The 17588-nt window shown below is 42.3% G+C and overlaps 1 protein-coding gene across 3 annotated transcripts in view; it reads right to left on the reverse strand.

Moving 5' to 3' along the window:
* Window positions 1-693: 693 nt before the first annotated feature.
* The window catches only part of LOC133410416 (hyccin 2-like), a 37508-nt gene continuing 20613 nt past the window's right edge, over window positions 694-17588 (reverse strand). Inside the window, exons 7-14 of one of the 3 annotated variants that reach the window (XM_061691578.1) lie at window positions 16357-16472; window positions 15834-15929; window positions 14635-14751; window positions 9736-9823; window positions 9490-9646; window positions 9351-9371; window positions 8856-9008; window positions 694-5070 (exon numbers count right to left, since the gene is read on the reverse strand). In XM_061691578.1, coding sequence (XP_061547562.1) covers window positions 4451-5070; window positions 8856-9008; window positions 9351-9371; window positions 9490-9646; window positions 9736-9823; window positions 14635-14751; window positions 15834-15929; window positions 16357-16472 — 1368 coding nt within the window. In that variant the 3' untranslated portion in view covers window positions 694-4450. The remainder of the gene's footprint in view (window positions 5071-8855; window positions 9009-9350; window positions 9372-9489; window positions 9647-9735; window positions 9824-14634; window positions 14752-15833; window positions 15930-16356; window positions 16473-17588) is intronic. The other 2 variants (XM_061691579.1, XM_061691580.1) reach the window with 2 other exon arrangements.

Consider the following 17588-nt stretch of genomic DNA (forward strand, 5'->3'; position numbering starts at 1 on the left):
AAATAATAATAATAAATAAAAAACAATGGACTAAGTAAAAATTCTGGAACGTTTCCATAAACTACCATACGATGGCACCAAACTACCAGTTATCTATTAACTATACAAAGTTAAATCCAGTTGGAGCGGAATTTAGGGATAACACTTTTTCTTTTTCTTTTTTTTTAACTTAAATGGTTCGTTGGCAACGAAAAAGTGCATTTTTAAATAGTGATAATTTTGCTGCTGTCGTGCATTCAAATGAGGCAACTAAAATTACAATATGAACAATGTTATTGTTGATGTGGCAGAATTTGATGCATTATTTTTTATCTGTAGGTGTGCCAATGTACCTTTGATGAACCTCCAAAAATGTGAATATTGTGCGAAATTGTGATTTATTTTCATAGTTCAATTCAAAAAGTGAGAGATTTCATTTCATAAATGTTTTGGAAATATATTTTTGATTTTCGCTTCCAGCTCATAAAAATACACAATTTGACATCTCAAAACAAATATGAATATTGCATAATAAATAATCACAAAGATTTTTATCTAGAAATTAGGAAGGAACAGTTCTTCTGAAAAGTATTTTCCTGTTTAATGAACACATACGTACAATATTCACTTTTTAAATTGAACTACTAAATAAAATGAACTTTTCGACCATATTCTATTTAGCTACACGTGTATTCAAAAAAAGACATTTCAGTCTCTTACATCACAATATTTATTCAACAATATACAGCTCAATTTCTTTCCCTCTACAGACTTTCTCTCCATTTTGTACACGTTTGTATTTAAACGATTGAAAATAAGTCTCTCTCCATGTAAATAGAGCGTCAAGAGTACAGGTCTTCCTCACACTTTGCATCTTTTCCGTCCAAGTGGGACCTCTTCCCTGCCCTCGCTCTTTGAGGAGGCGTTCACGTGACAAATGCTGAGGATGGTCGCACATGCGTCGGAGGCGGAGAGCGTTCGCCGCATTTGGATTCATGAAATCCAGCATGAGGAGCAGGTGAGGGGACACATGTTGCATAGAATTCCATTCAGGCGACGAGAACAGAAGATTTGTTGCTGCCAAGTCTTCAAATTTGTCTTTTTGTGTGTGTTTGTTTTTTTGTTAAAATAAACTCCTGAGACCCTCTGGGACTTTATCAACCTTTTGGCATCAAAAGAAAAAGAATCAATAAATAGCTTCAACTGTTGCGATAGAAGGCAAACAGTACTGCGTTGGGGATGTGACATCACAGAAAAATAGAGACTAAAAACCCTGCACTGAGTGTATACACATACAAATATATTTTATATAAAGAATCATCATTTTTAATAATGTTCTTGAAAGGTGGATGGATTAAAGTGCATCACAATGATTGAAAACTAAAGGTTTGTCACACATGCAAAGCTCGAAATGAACTTCGAAATCATTCGGACCGGGCAAAAATGAAACCTACGGTGGAACCTCCAAAGTCGTACACGTCGGGTACCGTCAAAGGTTGAGTCGTTTTACTTTATTTTAGTTTAACGATACTGTGGTCTTTGTATGACAGTTGAGAATGTTAAAATGTTCAAATATCGCCGGCTGTGCGGTTAATGAAGGTTTTAGAATGACCGCAGGATGACCACTTCCCGTATTTTCCATGGGAAAATTTGTTTTGGAACCTCTGAAGTTGTCCCACCCAAAGAAAAAAAAAAATAATAAAATAAAATAAAAAAATAAAAACTTGTCCAAGGTGTTAAAGTTGGAAAAATGTCAAAAAGGCAACAAACCATCAATACCTATAAAATTTCCTAGGGGACAGTATTCCCGTCCAAAATTCTCCCTCCATGGAGTGTCTGTCAGTAGTACTTTATTTTCGTTTTACTATGTGGTGGTTCCCTTCAATTCGCATTTGTATGACCGTTCAAACCTTTAAACTGTCACTTAAAAGGGATCCATCGTGGAAAATGGACTTTTAACGGTTTGTAAACAAATAGTTGTCTCTATAGTGCCTGCCCACTCATCAAGTGAAGAACAAGATCCGGAGCCATTTTCAAGCAACTCCACTGTCAAAAACACAAAGCCAAAACTTTGCTGGCTGCGCAGATTAGCGTTATCTAACAGTGTTGACTTCGGATACGCGACGCTTGATGTGTCTATACGCCACATACACAAAGTCTATTGCATAAACTGCTACCTCCACGAGTAAAAATGCTCTTGCAAGTAGAAATCGCTATAGTTGTCATGGTATCGAAAGGCTGATTCGCCATTGGTCCAGCAGTATATAGGGGGCGGCGTATATAATCTCACACTTGCTGCCCCCTAAAAACGGGCAAAATATCTCCTTTTAAAAAAATTATCTGTCCAGTTTATGAAGGTTTTATGACAGCCAGAGTTTAATTTCCATTATTTCTCTCCTTAGATGAGCTTTAAAATGAGAAGTTAGAAGTCAAACAGCGTCTCGGAACAGATCGAGTTGGACTTTGAAGGTTCCACTGTACTATGACTTGGGCATCATCGGTGGAAGTGATGGTAGTTGTTAATTTCCTGAAATGCCAACATGCATATTTTACGAGAGCGGACACTGAGAGATAATCGAGACCGATCCATCCGGTTCACGTAAGTCATCCCGGGTCATTTACAGCCAACGCGTATGTACAATCCCCATGTGACCTCCTTTCAAACACACAGTATGACCTCAAGGTCATCAAAGTGTTATGTACACTAGTGGTGGAGAAAATGTGACGCTGCAACTTTGCCCTTCAACTATGACAAAATAACAATAAAATCAGAACGGTGTTCAACTTAAGACAGGCGAGCAAATAAGTTATTTAAGGACAGGATGTGTGTTGGCACGTATGGTGAAAAAATAGGATGGGGTGAAGGGGGTGACACTTGGGGGTTGGCGAGCTTGCAGGCCTCGTTGAGGGGAGGTCGACGTAAGGCGAGCAGACAGAATGCAGGCAACTCCATGCATGATGAGCCCAGTCAAACAATTGCACTTACAAAAGAAAACGATTATGAAAAAAAATAAGACATCTTAAGGACATTTGACTTCTAAAGCCGTCAATGGCAGTGAATGTGTTTTAAAGGAGCAAATAAAGGATCTAATTGTTTCTAATGACCCCGAATAGATGGCAGGAACTCTCTTAAGCGCCCAGTGTTCCAAGCCAATCGGCTCTTTGACCAGTAGACAGGTGAACCAACACGATGAGGTAGAGCAAAAAAATGAATGCTATGAAAGCCACTCGCCACTAGAGGGCAGACAAAGGCCAGCATGAAGAGCTGATGCTGAGGGCCCACTCAGTGATTTGTTTAAACTGCATAAACCTGTCTATAATGCTTTACACACACACACACACACACACACACACACATACCTCCATATATATATGTATATATATATATATATATATATATATATTTATTTTTTTTTTTCTTCAGATTTACTAATAATGACTGACCTCAGTAGTGATTTGCTCAAGTCCAGTTAACAAATTGGGCCTCTTCCCAGTTTGGTTTGACAGCACAGTTTGAACTATGAACATAAAAAATAAACAAGTTGACTTACAAACATCCTACCTTCTTTCTTTGGCTTGTCACCTTAAAAAAAAAACTTAAATCTCCTTAAACCAATATTATTATATTCCTGATCTAAAAAAAATATATATATATTTTTTTTAAAAACAGCAATTAAGGAGGAAGATTTATCGAGCGAGAGCGATTGCACGTGAGCCCGGGAATGACGGGTTAGGGGATGAAGAGGTCAAAGAGCAACGGCGCCTCTCCGCGTGAGCGTTATTGCTGACTGAATGTTGACGCAAACGAAAGGTGAAATGTAATTTAACCACTCCACACCTTGCCTGGAATCCGGCCGACATGTTTCCTGTTTAAGGAATCTGGAATTACCTTTTCCCAGAATTGAAGATGTAGACACATCCACACACAAACAGTGGATATAAAAAGTCTACACACCCCCGTTCGAATGGCAACTTTTTGTGATATATATAAAAAAATTTTTTGGCCATAATTCTAAAAGGTGTTTGGCGCAAACACAACAATCATCAAAAGAACACAATACACCTACAGTGAAGTCAGGTGGGGGCAGTGTAATGCTTTGGAACTGTTTATCTTCAGCTGGAACTTATGAACAGTTCCAAATATCAGTCTGTGTTATCAAAAAAAAAAAAAAACTTCTGGCTTCTGCTAGAAAGCCAGAAAATGTCAGGAACAGCCTACTAAACAGCTGAACGTTATATGGGGTTAATTAGAGGGAGTCCCCAGCTATAAGAGGGTGTCCACCACTTCTACATTTGTGCATCCACATTATCGCAGTTGTTTATTTTTACTTACCTCTTAAAGATGTAATTTTTGTTTTCAATTGAGTTGTTTCAGTTTTGAAATGACTTATTTTGCTCTCGTTTTTTTTATATCGCAAAAACCAGCAATTGAACAGGACTGTGTAGATGTTTTTTATATCCACGCTCCATGCTAAACCTGTGATATGATCTGCATGTTGAAGCTGGGGGAGCGGGACTGCTTGGTGAGGGGAGCCCCGGGGGACAGGAGAGGGTCTTCCGGTCTGATCAGGTGGCCCTCCTGCAAGCTGACGGTGGAGTGGCGGTGGGAGCCGCCGGCGGGACGCCCGCCGTCCTCGTCCGAGCCTTCGCCGCCCTCCTGTTCCAGTCTGCCGCCGTTCAGGTTGAAGGCCATGCAGTCAAAAGACTTGCTGGAGGAGGCGCTGCCAGTCCGTACCAGCGGGGGCCCGGTGGGGAAGCTCAAGTGCTTCTTGATGGGACTCAGCCGGATGGCGTCGAGTTGGATGCTGGCCGGGGGCGACTGGTTCCTCTGATGCTGGCGTTTGACCTCCACTGACGCATCTGCCTGTTTTGCCGCCTCGGGCCTGTCTCGCTCCTTGTCCCGGGACAGTCTGGCCGTGATGGCTTTCTTGATGCTGCTGCCGCCGCTGCTGCTCAGGCTGCTGGCCCTCTGACCGCCGCCGACTGCCCTGGTGCCGCAAGGTTGGCTGCTGTTGGACGCCCCGGAGGAGAAGCCCTCATCTGGGTCGTTCGCGTTGAAGGAATCCTCGCCACCGCTCATACCGTCTGCATCTAGGTTGATCACATTTGTGTGGTTTTTTTTAGTGTTAAGTAACAACAGAACAAAATAATATGAACACATGTTGTTTAGTGGCTCTCAGACCATACGGCGTCATTAACGCTGCAACAATAGAAAAGGAATAATTCAATGGTGAACATACTGACCTGGAGCCAAGTCATGTGATGTTACACAGTGCTGTGTAAAGTCTTAGGGCACAGTTTTAGCTATGATGACGACACACAAAATTACAGTAGCTACTATAGGCTTAAGTGTCATGAACAGCGCACCTTTCTTACACCTAAGTTATGTATCCATTTTGCTTCCCCCCCCCGTGTAAGTTATCTACTTTGTTTTACGTGCGACAGGTGCCTGCACATTTGATAAATACAGATTATTATTATTATTATTTTTTTTTTCACTTGCCCACATATTAAATGTCAGTGCTACGAACAAACTTAGAACCTGTTCTACACACTCTTGATAAATGAGGGCCAATGGCGTCCTGTCTACTGTAATCTCATCCATGCTCTTGACATTCGGCTTAGAAACACGCAGTTGAGTGTTCAACCATCGAGGCTCCGCTGTACTATGACATGAGTGAAGCTGCTTTTCTAAATACAAGTCTAACTATTTATGGTTTTATTAGTCAAAATAACTGCTGTGTAGTTAAGAAAATGTGAGTTGCCCCAAGACTTTTGCACGGTACTGTATTCAACCCAAAATATATTTGTTTCTAATTGTGTGGTAAGTGATAGTTCAATAAGTTCACATCAGGCTCAGGTTTCATGTAAACAAATGAACAACCTTATTATTTGGTTAAAGAGGATAAAGACAGGGGAAAAAAAGCATAGTCAAGAAAGAGAGCCCTCTGTCTCCCATCATGCACTGTTGGGACGAGCAAGCTAAACAGACAGGGCAGAAAAGGGGGCCGTGTTCACATGCAAAAAACATGAGGCCGGAGGAAGACACATGCTCTCCAGCCGAATCCCATCATTTATTCCTCCTGCGGCAAACGCTTCGTCACATGACTCGCCGCCCGAGTCCAGCTCGCTAATCGGCGGAGAGGGCCGAGGCCGCTCCAAACGCTTCACGGGATCGATAGCATGTCGCTTTGTGCTGACAAGCCGGCGAGGCAACTGGGCCAGTGTGCAAGGCGACATCGCCGAGCACTCTCACACCGAAAGCGGGACGCTTCAAATGTGTCCAAGACCGTCGTAGAGATGCACTTCTTATTTAAGTCAATCAGACATTATCACCATTGAATCTTAATTCAAGACATTTTGGACAATTTTATGCTTCCAATTTCACTGGAATGGTTTTGTTCCACCCTAAAACTCCATAAAGTCACGATTGGATGGGTTTGGGGTTGAAGAACTAAAATAGAGACTGTGAGCCCACAATGTTGAAAATGTTTCCACAGAAGACGGGTAACTTAAGCTGCGGGGTGAGGTACCATTTTCCATATAAGGGGCAATTTTAGTTCTTTTAAAGGCCTAAGGGCTATATTAAATAAAATAAATTTAAAAAATGGATGATGCTAACAAATGTTTCTTATATATTTAAAGCTAAAAAAAAAATCCTCTGCCCTTGCTACTACAACAAAATGTATTAATTTACTAATACCTAATGTTTCTTATTGCGGTTACCTCAATTAGTTACATAAATCCGAAATGTTCCGAACAAATCTGATTATGATGCAGTGCAGTTATATATACTAAACGTACTAAACTAATACTAAACGTATTAAACAAATGTACATCTGGCAAAACTGAGTCATATTCATTATAGTCTGTTCAGAATATTTGATATAGCTCTTGTATAGGATCTCATTAATTGTGCAAGTGGTCATAATATTATGGCTGGAGGGCCTGGCACTTCAATCCATCATAAATTAGTGACATTTAACCCTGTGTGATTTACAATGTCTTTCTTTCTGTAAAACAAATATAAATAAAAACCCTGTTGCAGTACTGATGGAAATTCTCTTACACCGGTAAATTGATGTACGCGTCAAAAAAAGTGAATTATTTGTGACGCCCCCTGTCACGATAGAAGCTTACAATCGATTTCCTCCACCGTCCATATGAAACGGCTAAAACCTTGAAACATTGTGCAATTTCGTGCACCCTATCGATTCCGGCAAAGCTGCTAGTGTACACAAGAGCGTGACAGGTGCATGCAATACAGTTAGTAACAAAAGATCCTTCTTCACAGGTCTCCCCACTGAAAGAGCTGCAGAAGCAACTTTCAAGGAAAAGATCACGCAAAGTCAACTCAGCAGTACCTTCTGACCTTCATTCATGTCAAGGGTTCAATTGCAAAGCGCAAACAAAGAAATGAAGAGACATTGAACGAGACAAAATGGGCTGGATGGTAGATCCGAGTAATTAGTGGTTTTGCATTGCACTGCTTGACATTTTGTTAATACCGAGCATGTTATTCACTTGACCTTGTCACGTATCATGTTAGGTATTTGGAGGCACTCTGGAAAGTTTGCTGAAGCACGGGCATGCATGACTGCGGGCGCGTTCCCACTCACTGAGCCGAGGGAGTAACGTGACATGGCAGAGGGCTGCGCTGGCAATGACTAACGCTGCTGGACTGCAAAACAAAATGGAGAGTCGCTCATATGAATGCGTGGGGCTGAGCGATCTGAAAAAGGGATGCGGAGAACCGCAGCGTGGAAGCAAGACGTCAGGTGCTCTGCCACTCATGTAAAATGGATGGATCTACTTGATGTACTTAGAAGGATGAGAAAGACAGTATTTATGACTCAGTGAGTGACAAGGGCCAAAGTAAGAATGTATGCTTAGGGAAGAAAACAGAGGATTTGACAGGCCCATGCAACAAGGCCACTGGCCTCACTTCCTTCCCAGCCAGAATTGGCAGCTCTTCTACTTTAGTCGGGCAAAAAGCGGCGGGCTGTGAGCTAAGGGTGTGGACAAATTAAAGCCACGTTTCCACCAAGCGGTACAGTTCAGTTCAGCACGGTTTGGTTTGGAACACATCTGGTTTGCGTTTTCCATTCACCACGGGCTATGTCAGCTGGACGACAACATCTGGCTACATAGTGTGACATCACACGTTAACTGAGCAGATAGTGCGCTTTTGATTTAAAACAACTACGGACGCTTTTCCACAGACAAAAACAGGTACTACAAGATATCACGAGGTACTATTTTTAGTACCTGGTCAGCCAAGGTGACAACCAGTTACCAATATGGGCGATGTAAACCACTGCTAGTCATTCATTGGTAAAAATCATTTGGTGCTGCCGTGTTTTTTTGACATCTGAGGAGGTGCTGGAACATAAACAGATATACATGCTAACATAGTAGTGTAGTATACTCCACAGTTTGCACTTTGCTGCAGCGGTCCCTTTGCTTGATGCCCTTGGTCTCCTCCTGAATAAAATACATCAAACCAACAGCTACATGCCGAGATGTGTTCTTTATTAGCCTCGTTCTGACTGGTGCATTGATTGCGGCCTGGTTTTCTCAATTTCCTGCTGTACGGGAAAAACAGAATTGGAATTGTGCAGAGGAAAAGGCTGGCAACCCAGAGCAGGGACGGCAAAAAGTGATTATGTTGTTTTCATATCCTTCACAACTTTTGAATTGTTTGAAAAATGTGAACTGAACTGAACTGAAGTGTACTCGCTCGGTGAAATTGGGGCTGAAGGGTACTATGAGGGAATGCAGAGGCAACAAAGAGAAATCGCGCAAAGCGGACGAAGGGGAGGAAGAGGATGAGTTTTGGGTGGTTGTTGCTCAGGGTGTCCGCCCCTGTGCCCTACCCTCGAGTGTGATGGGGGGAATAACGCTGCTGCTGTGGTGATGGTGGCTGTGAGGGCCCCCGTCTCTCTGCTCATTGGCTGATGGGTGTTGGGCGGGGCTTTGACGAGTGACGGTGACGCTCAACACTGCATCGCTCGAGTAGTCAAAACAATCTGGGAGTCAACAACACAGACGGGGAAATGTGGTTCTTTAGTGGCGGTGGGGGCCTCAACCGCCTCTGGTCTCATCAATTTACTTCAGTTTACGAAAACAAATAAAAGCTACAATTCTAAAAGCAACCTACTACTGGCGGTACAATCTGCAAGCACCATTTTGTCATGACTTTCTTGGGGATGAGGTGGGTGAAGAAAAAATACAAAGCAGTCAGACAAACTACATGATGACAACTACAGTAAGTGACAGGCGACACCATTTTGCACAATGCTAATGGTGTGATGGAATTTTTTTTCTCACTGCTCAGGACCGACATAAAATGATTCAAATCATTTTCTCACCTAAAAGGTCCTTCTTGTGGCCTTTCACACATTGGAAAACATCATAATTATAAAAATTTGCATTTCTTTCATATGGTGATAAATATATGAGGGCAACCATGGTAACTCATGAGCGTGCCGTCTGTTCCCGTAGCCTTACCCTCTCTCTTCCAGCGGTGGCGTCGGATCGAGGCGGTGGTGATAGCCGAGATGGAAATGCGGCTAACGGTGGGGGTCACTTCCACCTGCAGAACCTTGCGCCCCTGCGGCTCGTTCGGGGCGCTGTCTGGCAGAGAATTCTTCATGGCGTTGCCCAGCTGTGGGTTGGCGCAAAGGGACATCAACATGGCAGCCAAACAACTAACGCTGAAGGGGTCAATGCATAGAGGCAACTGTTTAACCTTACCAGGAGAGGCTGGGAGTAAAGCTCCAACTGGGCTCTGTACAGAACATCCTCCAGAGCTTCCCGACCCATCTCCCACTCTCCGTTGTATCTACAACAACAACAACACAGACACACGAGACGATGTCAAGGATGACGTTCTCTGACAAAGGCCCTTTATGTGTGAGTTACACGACCACTGAATTATTTTTAGTTATACTGATCGTGACAAAGGAAGATTCTTGTCAAATTGACAAAACTCATGGCTTGCTAACTTACTGTAATTTCATGAAATCCAGCCCAAAATGTTGCCGTTCCTGGGAAAAATGCTTACTTTTTTTCCCTCTCATGAAGCTAAAAAGGCATAAAAAATATTGGAAAATATTGTTCCCAATTTGATGTAGCGCAGAAAACTACACAATACCACAATCATAAACACACTGGTACATTAATCCCTCTCTCCCTAATGCTACCCACGGGCGGAGCTATGTGGTGTCCAGGTCCCTCGGCCTCCCTACCAAAATATTTCTGGCTGTGGCACCTGAATGCTACAGTCAGTAAGTGCATACCATACACAGGTGCACCTCAATAAGTTTGAATATCATGGAAAACATGTATTTCAGTAGTTCAATAACAAAACGTGAACTTCATTTATAGATTTGCTACACATAGCATGATATACTTCATGATTGTATTGTTTTAACTAACTGATGATTACAGCAAACAATAACTCCAAATTTAGCATCTCAAGAATTTTAAATATTACCTACTCAATCAAAATTATTTTGGATATAGAAATTAGAATCGTCTTTATTTGCCAAGTACAACCCCAATTCCAATGAAGTTGGGATGTTGTGTTAAACATAAATACAAACAGAATACAATGATTTGCAAATCATGTTCAACCTATATTTAATTTAATCCACTACAAAGACAAGATACTAACCGATAAACTTGATTGTTTTTCGCAAATAATCATGAACTTAGAATTTTATGGCTGCAACACGTTCCAAAAAAGCTGGGACAGGGTCATGTTTACCACTGGGTTACATCACCTTTTCTTTTAACGACATTCAATAAACGTTTGGGAACTGAGGACACTCATTGTTGAAGCTTTGTAGGTGGAATTCTTTCCCATGCTTGCTTGATGTACAGCTTCAGCTGTTCAACAGTGCGGGGTCTCCGTTGTTGTATTTTACGCTTCATAATGCGCCACACATTTTCAATGGGAGACAGGTCTGGACTGCAGGCTGGCCAGTCTAGTACCCGCACTCTTTTACTACAAAGCCATGCTGAAATAAGCAGGGGCGTCCATGAAAAAGAGCAGCATATGTTTCTCCAAAACCTGTATGTCCCTGTCAGCATCTGTGCCTTCACAGATGTGTAAGTTACCCTTTTCCACTTTGCATCAGTCCACCTTAGATGAGCTCGGCGTTTCTGTGTGTTGTTGATAAATGGCTTTTGCTTTGGATAGTAGAGTTTCAAGTTGCACTTCCGGATGGAGCGCCGAACTGCATTTACTGACATTGGTTGTATGAAGTGTTCCTGAGCCCATGTGGCATTTTCCTGTATTAAATGTATCTACATAAAATGTGAGTTTCATTTTTCAAAGTGAAAAATAGAAATGAGCTTTTCTACGTTAATCAAATGTATTACGATGCCCTTGTTATTTTCCAGTGTATTAAATCAAAATATCGCTTGTGATAAAATTACAAGTTACTAAATACTACTTAGCAATTTGCTAACTTGATTCAATTTGCTGTGTACATATTAGGGATTTGACTACATTGATCCACTATGGGGGAAAGAAAACAACAGAGATTCATATTTTTATTTTAAACATACAGTATTTGCAAGGATGTTCTGAGCTCTATGCCACTGTTGTATTGACAAGACGTTGTGCCATAGAGAGAGAGGCCTTTGTGGAAGCAACTTCCCATAGTGGACGTCACACGTTTTAGACAGCAAACTAGTTGAGCCTGAATCATCGGCGACTCTGCTGGTTGTAGCCAGGTAACACACTCCATTTTGCCTCATTTGCTTCAAGAAAAAGTAATCCTATGAGTTCATTTATTTAATACGCAGATCCCTTGTACCTCAATATTATCAACCATAATAAGCGCGACTACATGAACACATTGGAGAAAGCATCGTTCTGTTTGATCCTGCCTCAAAGTACAAAGGCACTATGTTCCCTTTATCCTCAAGATGGGGGGGTGTGAATGAATGAATTTCAATTTGAAGAGGACTGGGAACATTTGAGAAAATTGTATTTTAAAGCCTGCCATGACAACAGAACGGTCAGATTGATGTTTATTTTGGTTGTCGCCACCTCCCTCTCTTCATGTCGCACTGAATCATTGGGGACATATTAACCTAAATCCCAGTGTGTCCTCCTCAGCCAGGGCCAAGGTCTCTGCATGTACTGTGAAGCTTCATGTGCCTGTCTGAGCTAAGGATGCATGTGATAGCAGGGCATGGAAATTAGGTGGTTGGGATTCCATTTTCTGAGCCGCTTCTCCTCACTAGGGTCGCGGGCGTGCTGGAGCCTATCCCAGCTGTCATCGGGCAGGAGGTGGGGTACACTCTGAACTGGTTGCCAGCCAATCACAGTGGTTGGGATTAGTAAAAAAAAAAAAAAAAAAAAAAAATAAAAATACAAAAAAAGAATACACAAAACATTTATATCCATCCATCTCTCTCTCTTCATACACACACATATGCAGTCTTTGTCTGAACAATCTCCTGATTGCTGCTGTGGCTCCTGGGGAGAAAAATTAAGCCAAGAGTAGATTGGTCACACTCGCCTTAGCACTTCACGCTAAATAGTGGTGAATCGGGTCACTTTGAGATCGGGGGCCCCCCTCGCTAAGGACAAGATATCATCGAGGAGGCCGTAATCAGCTTTGCATCGGCAATTCCCATGAGGGATGCAATCACCTGCTCCCCTGGTGCATTGCTGATGTAATCAGCCTGCGATGAGAGGACCGTCGGTCCTTGGCACAGCGATAGCGTATGCTACTTTGGAGAGTAGGCTGTCTACATGGGTCAAGTAGACACACAATCGCACAACAACAAATGGATTCTTGGGCTTGACAGCTTTTAAACCTGGCAAGATCGCTTCCACCGAGCTAACGACACTCTACTCTTTGGCCACAGCATCAGGTACACCTGCGTGATTAATGAGATCCAATACAAGGATTGTATAAAATATTCTGCCTGTGATATTATATAGATGGCAAGGGGCCGTATTTGGCCAATCAAGACTTTTTTAGCCCTTTCTCCCTTCGCCGCGAGTTGGCGACCTATTACCGTAATGCCTAGTATGAACAAAATTAGAGGAGGCTGGCTTGACTGCTACTTTACGAGTGGTGGCTGGCTTGACCGCAGTCGAAAACGGCACCTACAAAGAGACACGCTTACGAAGCACAGTTTAAACTACAAGCTATAAGTTACGCGTTGAAACATGGGAATTGAGCAGCCGCGCGAGAATTCAAGATCAACGAATCCATGGTTCGCAAGTGGAGGGAGCAGCAAAACGAGCTTCGCCAAGTCAAGAAGACGAAGCTGAGTTTCCGCGGAAACAAGGCGAGGTGGCCAACTCGGGCAATGGATTGCAGCAATGCAGCGCCGGGCGACTTACGCCACAATCTGTGAATGGATTGTGGATGCTTGGGCTAACGTGTCTGCTTGCACTGTTGTTGAAGCTTTCGTAAAAGCCGGCATAATTTCTGAGGAGCCGCACGGCAACGAGACTGACTCCGACAATGACGAGAGGGAACCTGGCATGTTTGATGGAGAACTTGCCCAGCTGTTCATTTCGGATACAGAAGATGAAGACTTTGATGGATTTGTGGATGAGGATTGATAAAAAAAAAATAACGTGAGTCCATTGTTAAATACTTTAACAAAGTACAACCGAACTCAGTTTTGCTCCCACTGCCTTTTTAAAAACATTGTTTTAGCGTGCATGCATGCTACCATATGTTTTAAGCTAGTGAATGGTTTATCATGCCTGCACCCATTAATACAGTGCGCCTTATGTGTGTGTTAAATACAGTAATAGACCCCGTAACTGAGACTGCGCCTTTTAATACGGTGCGCCTTATGATCGTGAAGATACAGTAATTGTGGAAACGGGTATGGCTCTGGTGAGAATATTTCGCAAGGTCGCTATCTAAAAGTATATGTGTATTAGTATTATACACTGGTTTGTCATTATTATAATATCATAAAGTATAATACACTGGTTTATCGTAATTATAATACTATAAAGTATAATACACTGGTTTATCATATTATGAATATAATGCAAATTTAATGTAATTTTTGAAAACGTTACTTTAATTTGTGTGTGCGCGTGTGTTTTTCTTTCAATTTTATATTTTAAAATTTGAGTGCCAGCATTCGGACGTCTGCTTCACAGTGGAGAGCTTCTGGCTTTGAATCTCGGCTTGGGCCCTGTGTGGAATTCGTATGTCACTCGAGATTGCAAATAGGTGTGAAAAGTGAATTGTTGTTTGCCTGCGATTGACTGGCAACCTGCTAAGGGTGTACACCACCTGTGACCCTAATGAGCACAAACTGTATAGAAAATGGACCAATGGAAATTTGAGGGTCCTATAAAGGGTTCACAATATGTTCACCATTGTGGTTTCAGTTTACAATAGTGTAGGTCTGCATTGCATCATACCGTTTCTAATATAGTGATCCTCACGTAATTATACAAAATAATAAAAATGCTCGAGTATCATCAACCACAATAACAAATACACACTATATTTAAGTTAATACCTCTCTGAAAAGCGTCAATAAAACCGACCATTGTCCTTGTTTAGGGAGAATTGTGGCTTGTGCTTTTGTGCTTAATCCCCTAAAATTGTGCAATTGTACCTAGCATAGACAATAGGCTGAGACACTTACATGGCATGATAAACAGCAGTCAGCATCTGCACCATGAACTCAGGGTCCAAGAGCACGCGGTTGCAAGGCTCCCTCCAGAGTTTCTGCTGCTGCCGTGGGAAACCGCAGACACACAACCTGAGGATGACACACACACGTCGACAGCAGTCGTGAGCATTGTGTGTTCACGAGGAGGCTCGACTCGAGAGGGCTGAGCAGTTCTAGCGCTCCGCAATCTCCGCAGTCACCGCTTGCCGTCTGTCTAAAGTGAGCTCGCTCCAGGCGCCGTCTGTCTGCCTGCTCGCAGCGTTGAAGTCTTCAGTCATTCGGAAATAGTGTGCGCACTGCAGCGGCAGCGTTACTGACGAAAGCCCCAGACCAGAAACACTCATCTTGTGACTCAAATATTGATTCTCACTGACTGCAAAACATCACCGGAAAAATTAAAAAGTGCAATTCCCTCAGAAATTGTGTGGTGATAAGTGCTGTCGCCACAAGAACATGTCAAAGAAATTAATGAGTTAAAGAGTTATAAAGCTGGTTAAAAAGTCACAACATATAGCAGTCCCCTAACACAGTCGAACAACTATTCCAGGAGTTCTGTAAACTCCACACAGGCTGGGCCGGGATTTGAACTCCGGTCCCCAGAACTGTGAGGCAGATGTGCTAACCAGTCGCCCACCGTGCCGGCCATAAGACTTTAAAAATATATATACCTTTTGTTCTCCTGTGATAATAAACTTTATTCATTCAGGGATGTCAGATTCATATGAGGAGGAGTCACAATCATATCAGAGCTTTTATTTGGTAGGGAGGAGTACCGGTATTTGGTGTATTATGACTTTCTTTATTAGCCCACATGTACAATTGGTATGGACTTTTCTTAAATAATACAAGAAAATTTATTAGTGAAAACCCCAGCACTGTACAATGCAAATATGCTCCCTAAGGTATTGTGAACAGCATCAGGGATGACATCATTATTGGAAAAAACCTTGACCAATAAATGTTTCAGCAGAGAAAAGTAATAGCCAATCTGTCCCAATGAGGCTGCACATTTTGTACATTAAATTGATATTCTAATTCTAATACTAAGTGCAATAAAAATAAACAATAAAAGAGCAAAAGTGTAATAAAGCAGTGTGCTGCAGATGTGAGGCAGCAGAGGAGATGGAAGATATTTACAGTATGTATTTTCTGTCCATGCGTGCATTCCTCACCGTGAGCTCATTCTGCAGATTGACTGATAGGAGGAGAGGGGCATATAGACTACAGCGGAGTTGTAGCACAGCATAAGGAAACACAGAACTTCAAACCTGCAAAATGCACACAAATGTCACAATGATGGTTAAGAATCACGTCGCAGTATTCATATTTCAGCACGACTTTGCTGGGTTTTTATATCCCGCCAGCTTGACATACAGCACACCGGTCAATCGGTGGAGCGTTTTACACTGCCCGTACAATTCAACATTCTTCCACCTTGGAGCGCGTGCACATCCACCTCAATGCAGGAGGTCCTCAAGACCGCCAGAGGAACTTCCTGTAATCGACCGTGTGCAGTGGAGGTAAACGGCTGGCTGTGTATCATCACAGCAGCGCGACAACCCTTGAGGGGCTTTGCAGTTCTTGTCATCAACAATACTTCAGTCTCACAGATGGATTTCCGCATTTGCTCAAAGGAAGGCCCAGTCCTGATGAAGTCTGCCGATTACATTTTGCTGCCCTGTGTTCCAAGAGTACCTGTTCTGAGCTGTGAAGGTCTCTCTCTGAGGGTGGAGGCCGCTGTACACCACTCGGATCAAGTCGTGTTGACACAGAGCCCCCTCTGTCAAGGCCATGGAGCCCAGGCTAGAAGGCTACACATACACAAAACACAAAGGCAATATATTAAAATGTTATATGCTATGTACAAAAAAAACAAGTTGTGCTTCAAATTCCTGACACAGGGTACCATTTCACATGGTCAACTTTAAGCAGTTTTCAAGCATTTCTATATCAACTAAATTTCTTAGGTTGAGATCTAAAAAAAAAAAAAAAAAAAAAAAAAAAAGTGTACAATTAACTTCTGCAGCGTGGTGAACTAATGGTTAGCGCAACTGCCTCACAGTTCTGAGGTTCAGGGTTAGAATCTCTGTTCCGGCATAGGTGAGTAACAGACTATGGCGCATTCCGACTTACGTACAAATTTGGGTTACACTGCAGCCGGGGGAAGAAACTGTCGTAAACTGAGGACCCCTGCATGTCCTATAATTCAAACAATCGCTCCTCTGGCTAGTTATTAATGATAACAGACATCTTACACAATAGGAAAGAAAAAAACAAAACAAAAAAAACCCAAAAACTGAATGCAGCCTTCTATAATGAAGTGGAAGCAGACAAAGGGACTGAAGCCCTAATGTTTAGAGAACAGTGTGAACTCAGCCCAGCAGGGAACAGGAGAGGGAGGCTGAATCTTGGCCAAGCATTACCAAGTTCAAATAACCTCGTGTGTGTGTGTGTGTGTGTGTGCGCTATGGTGAAATCTGAATGACGGTAAATATTTGTATGAGAACATAAATACAAAACAATCAAATGGGGAAAACAGTAAGTAAAGCAATAACTGAACGTGCCTTCTTGTGCCACGTGACAACGTATTCTTCCACCACGCACCGTTCGTGGCCTCGAAATGTTGCATGTCTGCACCATCGTAAAGCGAGAAACCCCGTTTACGGCACGTGCTCCAAATGCTTACTAAAAGCACACACAATATGCCACCTTTCTGTTATTAGACCCGTCTGACTGAACTGATATAATAATTTTTATTTTAAGAGTAACAACCCTATTTTTGAAAGCGTAGCGATTATACTGCCATTCATGGCAACAGCAACTGAACATTTCGCAAATTTGCAAATGTATTTCAAGTGCCTCTTGACTAATTGCCGAGAACAAGGTAGAGTCAGGTGATAACTGAGTGGAAACTAATTATAGCATGA

Source organism: Phycodurus eques, chromosome 12, assembly GCF_024500275.1.
Source record: "Phycodurus eques isolate BA_2022a chromosome 12, UOR_Pequ_1.1, whole genome shotgun sequence".
Classification (NCBI taxonomy): Eukaryota; Metazoa; Chordata; class Actinopteri; order Syngnathiformes; family Syngnathidae; genus Phycodurus; species Phycodurus eques.